Source organism: Mya arenaria, chromosome 3 (genome assembly GCF_026914265.1).
Source record: "Mya arenaria isolate MELC-2E11 chromosome 3, ASM2691426v1".
Lineage (NCBI taxonomy): Eukaryota > Metazoa > Mollusca > Bivalvia > Myida > Myidae > Mya > Mya arenaria.
Window position 1 is genome coordinate 30,974,189 of NC_069124.1, and position 8,424 is coordinate 30,982,612.

Below are 8,424 nucleotides of genomic sequence, written 5' to 3' on the forward strand. Positions count from 1 at the left end.
GATATGCACTGACAAAGATTTAAAAGTAATTCTGCTGATGAATATTCAATCTTTCAAACACGAAAAAAAACCTATATCGTCTGGTAAAAGTAATGACCAAAAACGTTATAGATGAAATCATTTTTAGTAAAAGAGGTAGATTTTTTCCTACAATATGTAATTGAACTAGAACTCTGACCAAGTGAGCTCTACCATTGTATGAAGTAAATATGAAATTCCATCCAGTAGTTTTCAAGTTATGCTCCAGACCATGTAAAAGTACCAAAGGACAATAGCTCCATAATTAGCAAATTAAGAGTTATGGTTCTTGTACACTGCACTTCATCTCATTGAGTTTTAACATTGTATGAAGTATTATGAAATTCCATCCAGTAGTTTCCAAGTTTTGCTCTGGACAAGAAAAAGTAACAAAGGGCAATAACTCTGTAATTAAGCAAATTACTGCACTTCCTATCATTGAACTTTACCATTGTATGATGTTTTATGAAATTCCATACAGTAGTTTTCAAGTTATGTTCCGGACAAGACAAAGTAACAAAGGTCAATAACTCCATAATTAGGTAAATTAGAGCTATGGTTCTTGTACACTGCATTTCTTCCCATTGAGCTTTACTATTGTATGAAGTTTTATCAAATTCCATTAACTCATTATCTCCTAGAGACACATTATTGCACAATTATTGTGGCTGATGTTTGAAGAAATTGTGAGAAATAGAGCATTTGCTCCTTAGGAGCAAATGCTCTATATCCCATAATGCCTTTAAAACCATTGAGATAAACCGATACTTCAAGCCTTCAAGACTATTTTTGGTTAGCTAAAAATATAAAAATGACGTCGGAATCTAAATATAGCATAGGGGATAATGTGTTAAGAAATACTGAAGTTATGGAAGAAAAACAAAAAACGAATGGACGGACAGACAAACAGGGTGATTACTATAGGGCTCCCACATTGATGTGTGGGGGTCCCTAATTACACCAAAATGAATAAAGTGTGAGGATTTTAATGCCTCATGATTCCCACCCCAGATTGTAAATTAGTTTACGAACCGTTGCGTGCTTTACAATTGGCCAATTAAAAAGTACACAAGAGGTTGATTGGCACATTGCTGCTCTTGTTTCATACTGGTACCTTTAAAGTAAAAATGTGAAACGCGGCTGGTGGTTCACATAATGATTGACAGTTGTGGGCAGGAACTATGAGAAATAAAATTCTCAAATTGAATTCAAATGACTTTTATAATAGGTAAAATACGCCACTTTCACATCAAATAATGCATCAATCTGTCACATCAATGACAGATAGGTAATGTCCTCTAACAGACAAAGATAGATTTTTGTGTGTTTTAAAGTGAATTTTCATCAAGAATATTACTCTAAATAATGAAGATCAAATGTAAAGGTCAACGTCAGAAGGACATGAAACTGATGAAAGTGGAACGCTGCATTCAATATATGCATCCTCACACTAAGTTTGGTAATCCTAGGTGATAACTAGATCCTCGTTCGATTTAGTGAAGATTCCATCCTGTTCTGTGACTAAGCTTGATTCCACACCACCCAGGTCAAGAGCTAGCAAGTTTGGTAATTCTTGGTGATGGAATGATATAACAGGCAACCCTATGAATGCTCCAGTGTATGAAAAGTAAACATCTCTAAACTATAAACATGATTTTTCACTCATTAAAGGTGACCACAGACTGTCATGCTCCAGTGTATGAAAAGTAAACATCTCTAAACTATAAACTTTGAACATGATTTTTCACTCATTAAAGGTGACCACAGACTGTCCTTTGGCTATGAAATTCAGTGTTTTTGGTAGTTTGGCTGTAATGTCTTCCAACTGACACTGAAAGGCTGCAACTAGCACTTCGTTTGATACATTGAAGATTCCATCCTGTTCTGTGAGTAACTGGGATTCCACATCACCCAGGTCAAGTCCTAGAATGGTGGCCGTCATCTCGGTGTTTGGCATGTCAGTAACCTATATAAATAAAGTAGGGAATAACTCCGTTATTAAGCATAAAGGGGTTATGGTTCTTGTACACTGCACTTCCTTTCATTGAGCTCTACCATTGTATGCAGTATATGAAATTCCATCCGGTAGTTTTCAAGTTATGCACTGGACAAGAAAAAGTAACAAAGGGAAATAACTCTGTCATTAAACAAACATGGGTTATGGTATTTGTAAACTGTACTTCCTCTAATTGAGCTCTACCATTGTTTAAAACTTTATCAAATATAATCTAGTAGTTGTCATAGTATGCTCTGGACAAAGTTTACACTATTAAACTATGGAACAAGGGGAGATAACTCTGCAACAAATTGACCAAGCGTTATAACCCTTGCAAAGTGCACAACTTCACATTGCTATCTATCTAAGTTGCAAGTTTCAATCAAATTCCTTCAATTCCTTTAATTCTTTCAAGTAGTTTTTAAGTTAGAGTATGGGACAAATACACTATCGAAATAGTTTGCATGCGTAATTGCCAGGGGTAGTATAAACATTTCATAAATGAAACGCTTGATGTTGATGGGACATCTTTACCTTAACATGGCCGCTAAAAAAATGAGCGGCTTCCTGAGATGCAATATTATGTTAAATATGAAGTTTGTCAAATAAATGAAAAGTTAATGGCAATTTTACATCTTGAATGTGACCTTGACAAGTGGACCCTCAAAATGTGTGGGTCATTGAGATGCACCTTCATGCTAAAATTCAAGTCTGTGCATTGCAAATAGTTTAGGTAGATCAGAGGATTTGGAAAGGAACTTTTGCTCGAGTACATGTATGTTTGTATGTTCCAAGATATAGCATTTACCTCTATCTTTGTAAATTGTGTTGACGACAGGGATTCCTCATTGTTATATCTCTTGCTGTTGACAACAATATTGGTGATGGCAACAACATCCCCCAACACCACAGGCTCTGCTGCAATGTTGCGCCACAGGCTGACTTTCACCTTCCCAGTACGGTCCTCCACCGTAATGGTCCGCACATTCACCTCTTTGTCATTCACCATTACTGTAGTGGCAACGCTGTCCTGCAAGGAGAAATAACATCGACATCTTTGATGTGGCATAAAGAAGTTTTTGATTGCTTATTTTCAATCATCATCTTTTATGTATGCCAACATTTGTCTGCCTGTAAAGGGGCATTAAATTTGCACACAAAAAAAAACGTTAGTTATTACCCTGTCAAATTGTAACCCTTGCGATGGTAAATAAAAGTGTGTAGTTGAAACACCAATGCGCCCAAAGGGTCTTGTCACAAATAAATTTGACATTTGACCTTGAAGGATGACCTTGACTGTGTTATGTTACAAATGAATATCTGCAACTTAATGAGATACACATGCATGTCAAGTATCAATTCTGTATCTGCAATAGTTCAAAAGTTGACCTTTGACATTGAAGGATGACCTTGACCTTCAAATGTTACCACTGAAAATTGGTGGCTCCATCAGGTACACCTACATGCCAAATATGAAGTCACTAGCTGTATTAGTAGAATATATGACAATTAAGCTTTGTGACATTGAACTTTGACCTGCAACACATAATCTTGGATGTGGTTAACATTTCTGTAAAATTTAAAAAATCATTTATTCATGACGGGAGATATGGATCAGACACGAACATGTGTACGGCTAGACAGACACATAGGGCGAATCCTGTTACACTCTATCCAATAAGCTCTATGTATGGGTGATGGTATACTTTGTATAACAATTACGCAATCAATTTTTAAGTGTTCACTTTTATATATATACACTTTGAGAAAACACTTAGAATACACTTTGTGCTCAATACAGTCCAAAGGACTTAGAATCAAAGACGCTCGACCAATAAAAATGAAAAAGTTAAAATCAAACTATTGATCAAACACACACTTAACAATTAAAATCTCGTTTCCAATATTCAAACACGTGTGATGTAAACACTTGATGAAAAAAGTCACAAGTGCTTCTCAAATACTTGCTTTACAATATTTTAACAATGTATCCAATATTCCAAACACCTCAAACTATTGATTATCAAACTCTTGATGTAAACAAAATGTTAATTGATTTTTAACCAGTCTTTAATATGTCAATTCAATACATGTCTGTGAGTGTGAACATCAATAAAAAAATCCCAAATGTACGTGTTTGATAATGGTGGTGGGGGCGAATAGCGCAGTAAAATGATATTATCATTGATAACCTAAATTTAGCATGCGCACTCGAGTAACGTTAAGTAGAAATGCACGGAATACAACATACATATATAACCCGAGATAAACATAAGGCTTGGTTACGAAATTATTCCATGCATGCTAAAATGAACGAAGACGGATCGTTTTTCCGAAGTCGAATTCACGTAATTTGTGCAAAAATGGTTTGTTTAAAAATGCACAGAGAACATCAAACATAAATAACCTACGATAAAAAGAAAACTCAAGTGAATGACAATATATTCAAGTGCATGCAAACGGAACTGCTGATTGTCGATTCGTTGTTGTTGAACGAGGGCCGAGATTTTACAAAATGGCAGGCTCCGGTGTTGTTGAACGATGCCCAGAGTTTTTGAAAAATGACTGACTTCGGACGCTTTGTAAATTGTGCAGATATGTCACAAGACAAAAATAACAATGCACTGCTATGATTGTAAAATACTCAACACATACAATAAGAAATTGAAGGAAAAACAATTTGTTATAGTTGGCTACTTACCAGATATAGTTTGTGGTTTGTAGAAGAGTTAGCCCGGATTGAAGCTGGCGACGATTCCTCCGCGATATTTTAGTCGAACATTCAAAATGAATTGTATATAAATCACTTATGATAACAAACGTTTCTCGACGTTAATTTTTTTTAATTTCCATACGTTTATTTTAATGAAATAACAAAATAGCACGCCCGACACTTCACATTCATGGACTACTTTTAGCCGAAGTACCACAGAATTGGGCGGGTTTTGACAAGCTGGCGGGCAATTCAATGGACTACTTTTATTACCCGGTACTGCACAATTTGACAGAGGGGTGAGCGCAAGACTGTGCTAAGTGCATTCTTTATTGCTTTACACTTAACACAGTCTTGCGCTCACCCCTCTGACAATATGTAAAAGCATAAATTACTACGAGACAGGATAAATCATTTTTAATACCTTCATTTGACCAAAATGTAAATAATCGAGTTTCAGACTCGCACAATAAATGATTTATTAAGACACATCACACATAATAATTGAACTATGCATGTGGAAAACATGATAGATATGGAACTTCTTTCAGCGCGGCATTCTACCTGAATCAAGGGGTCCGCGAAAAATAGTGTAACTCTGAAATATGGTATCAAACATGACTCCAGAGAGTTTGCCTAAAGGCAACTCAAAAATAAGGATTAATGAGAAAGCACGTCTAAAGCGATGTGTTTGCCAAAGATTACTACGCTTATGCTTTTCCTTCTGAAGTTCTAATAATCATAAAAAAAACTTACTTCCGGAATTCTTTACCCACAAATTAGTATTTAATTGTATTTTGTGATCATAATATCGTAAATGTAGATTTCTATAGTTTATGTAATATCTAAAAAATCATTAAAAAGTCGCGGCTAAGAAATGAAAAAAATTCAGGTCTTGCGAAACATTTTTTTGGACAAGAAGGTACTACCATATTAAGTGTACTCTGCATTGGAATAAGTTAATAATCATGATACTACTACTACTACTACTACTACTACTACTACTTCTACTACAACTACTACTACTACTACTACTACTACTACTACTACTACTACTACTACTACTACTACTACTACTACTTCTACTACAACTACTACTACTACTACTACTACTACTACTACTACTACTACTACTACTACTACTACCACTACCACTACCACTACCACTACCACTACCACCACCACCACCACCACCACCACCACCACCACCACCACCACCACCACTACCACTACTACTACTACTACTACTACTACTACTACTACTACTAGGACTTTCAACATTCAAATTTATCCCTAAAGGTCAATATATAATTGAGAAGCACAGCCAGAAAAAATAGATCTGGTAACAAGATAACCAAAAAGTTCCCGTACAAACAACAGAATTACAACGATTAGTTGTTAGAACGAAGGTTAATCTGTCGGAGAAAACTGCGAATAAAAAAAGATCAATCGAAACTTAAATAAAAGCTACGAACTGTTCATGCCAACGCGTTTTCAGCTGTTTTTTGTTTAAAAGATATGGTTGTTTTTCAACATTCATAACACAAATCTTGCAGCTAAAATGTAGCTTTGAGCCAAGGCAATAAAGCAGAACTTTGTTTGCATTATAACGTAATTGGAATATGACTCTTACCATCATCAAGTGATCACGTTCGTGGCAGGTTTTTAATATTCTTTTAATTCATTTACAGAGCAAAGAGAGTGAAATAAGTTCTATTATTTTATTGATTCGGTTGTCTTGTGTTGTCGGGGAAACCGAACACGGACGATATCATCTTGTTCGGCTTAGTGACCACAAATATTTTTTTCTCGACAAAACACTTTCGCAAAGAATTACTAACCGCAACATTACTGTTGATAAAATACGAGATCATTTCAGAATACATAATTATAATAATATTTCTACAATTTAATATTTCGGTTCAATTTTCTGTGCCAATGATTTGATAATTATGCATCTGTTTGAAATATAATGTTATGTGAAATAAATCTTATTGCTTTGGCAAACGATTCGGTGCGATACTAGGGCCACAGACAACAATGTGGTAGTTTCATTTGTGAGGGTGTAATTTCTGTATAAAAGACAGTGGACATGAATTTGTAGATAATGAATCTTACCAGGCTGTACATTTTGCAATTAAATTGCAACATTTCTGCTAAATTTTGCATTCTTTGCTGGTTTCCTTCGATACTGAGTTAGACCTACCTCTCATTTCGAATCTGCGGATCGGCTGGCAACCTGTTTTCTGCTACGTGGTTTTACAATGTGACTTTCAACCAGCTGTGCGATTGATTCCACCTCTCCCCCTTTCCTCAAATGGATATGCATTTTTGAATCGTTAGTAATATTCAAAACTAGCCTTACCTGCGGTGATAAGATCTCGCTGTGACTGTTTATAAACACCATAATTAAAGTGTAATACGTCAAAAAAAATCAACATGAAATGTTCTTAAGCAAAGTTTATCTGGATTTTCGCTTCGTATCTAGACACTGCATGCAATGTGATTATTAACTCTTTTGATGGCATGTTACTGGATCCCTTAATCGATTTCATGTTATTATGTATGTTTTTTTAGTGATAAAGCAATCTTAAATATCACGTAGGGCGATTCGGGTTATATATGTATTGTTTAAGAAAACATTTTCATGATGTGTGTGTTGTATAATTGTAGGTCTGTTCTTGATAGCATTATTGATGTCATAAAAGAATATACCGTCCTGAGTTATGCTACACCTGTCAATAAAGTAAGTAGTTTTTGAAGTTACAACATTTAGTCGTATGGTTTAATTATAATTTATTCATAGTGTTTTTCAGTGTGTACATACTGCAACATCGTATTGTATGTAATAGACGAAAACGACGTGATTTAAGACCATAACTGTGCTGAAATGCTACGAGTCGTTTGATAATTCAACCAGATCTCTTCATTGTTGAAATAATTACAGAAATCAAGAAATTTTCCGTAATTTTAGATTAAAATATTATCTTGACGCTATGATAAAAGGAAATGCAAACATATAAATAATAATTAAACTTCTATATTATTAACTGATTAAACTTAATTTACGTTTTCCCTTTTATTTTGCATGCCAGCTTTACATCTGTATGAAGCAAACTAGAATTACCAGTTTTACAAAGCCTCCATTATGAACGGGCTAAAAATCGTATTGACGACCACGTAGCATTCATGATGTTCTACATTTGAGGGTTTGTTTGAAATGATGTATGCAAAACACAAAGTTGACGCTATCGAATATGATACGATACTGCTACTATCAATGATATATTAAGTAAAAATAGTAAAAATATAATATCATAATAATTACATCTTTTCTTTCAGATGATAATGTAGGTAAACACAAGTATAATAACAGTACATCTTAAGAACTATTCATTGCGATACAACTCTTAGACTATCGCAGGGCAAGTATTGATCTTGCTTAATAGCACAAAGAGATTAAAACAAAATGAAAAATTGATGAGCTCGAGCTTGCAGGGTAGAGGAAAGTTTGATAAATAATGATTTAATCTCTTCGATAAGACAAGCAACGGTGAGATTTTTGAACTTGTATTTTATTAGGATTATACAAGCATTGCGGCTTGGCTGCCTTTAAGTAAGAACAGAAGTATTCGTATTTTTCGTATTGTACATGTTTAAACCCATAAATATCTTAGAAGATATAGTTCCCGTAAGA

The 8,424-nt window shown here is 34.7% G+C and overlaps 1 protein-coding gene across 2 annotated transcripts; it reads right to left on the reverse strand.

Annotated features, from left to right (window-relative positions):
* Window positions 1-260: 260 nt before the first annotated feature.
* LOC128226943 (uncharacterized) lies at window positions 261-4,926 on the reverse strand. 2 transcript variants are annotated; one of them, XM_052937065.1, is made up of 3 exons: window positions 4,716-4,926; window positions 2,823-3,044; window positions 261-1,984 (listed from the first exon to the last, which is right to left on the reverse strand). In XM_052937065.1, the coding sequence occupies exons 2-3, from the start codon at window positions 3,021-3,023 to the stop codon at window positions 1,763-1,765; spliced, it is 423 nt and encodes a 140-aa protein (XP_052793025.1). In that variant the 5' UTR covers window positions 3,024-3,044; window positions 4,716-4,926; the 3' UTR covers window positions 261-1,762. The 2 variants fall into 2 exon arrangements, with proteins under 2 accessions (XP_052793025.1, XP_052793024.1); XM_052937064.1 differs by lacking the exon at window positions 4,716-4,926 and having other exon boundaries at window positions 2,823-3,807.
* Between the last annotated feature and the right edge of the window lie 3,498 nt (window positions 4,927-8,424).

Coding starts and splice junctions, on each gene's coding strand:
- LOC128226943 (XM_052937064.1), bottom strand. CDS start 3,083: ATGCCACATCAAAGATGTCGATGTTATTTCTCCTTGCAGGACAGCGTT. Junction 1,985..2,822: donor CACAATTTACAAAGATAGAG/GTAAATGCTATA, acceptor TTATTTATATAG/GTTACTGACATGCCAAACAC.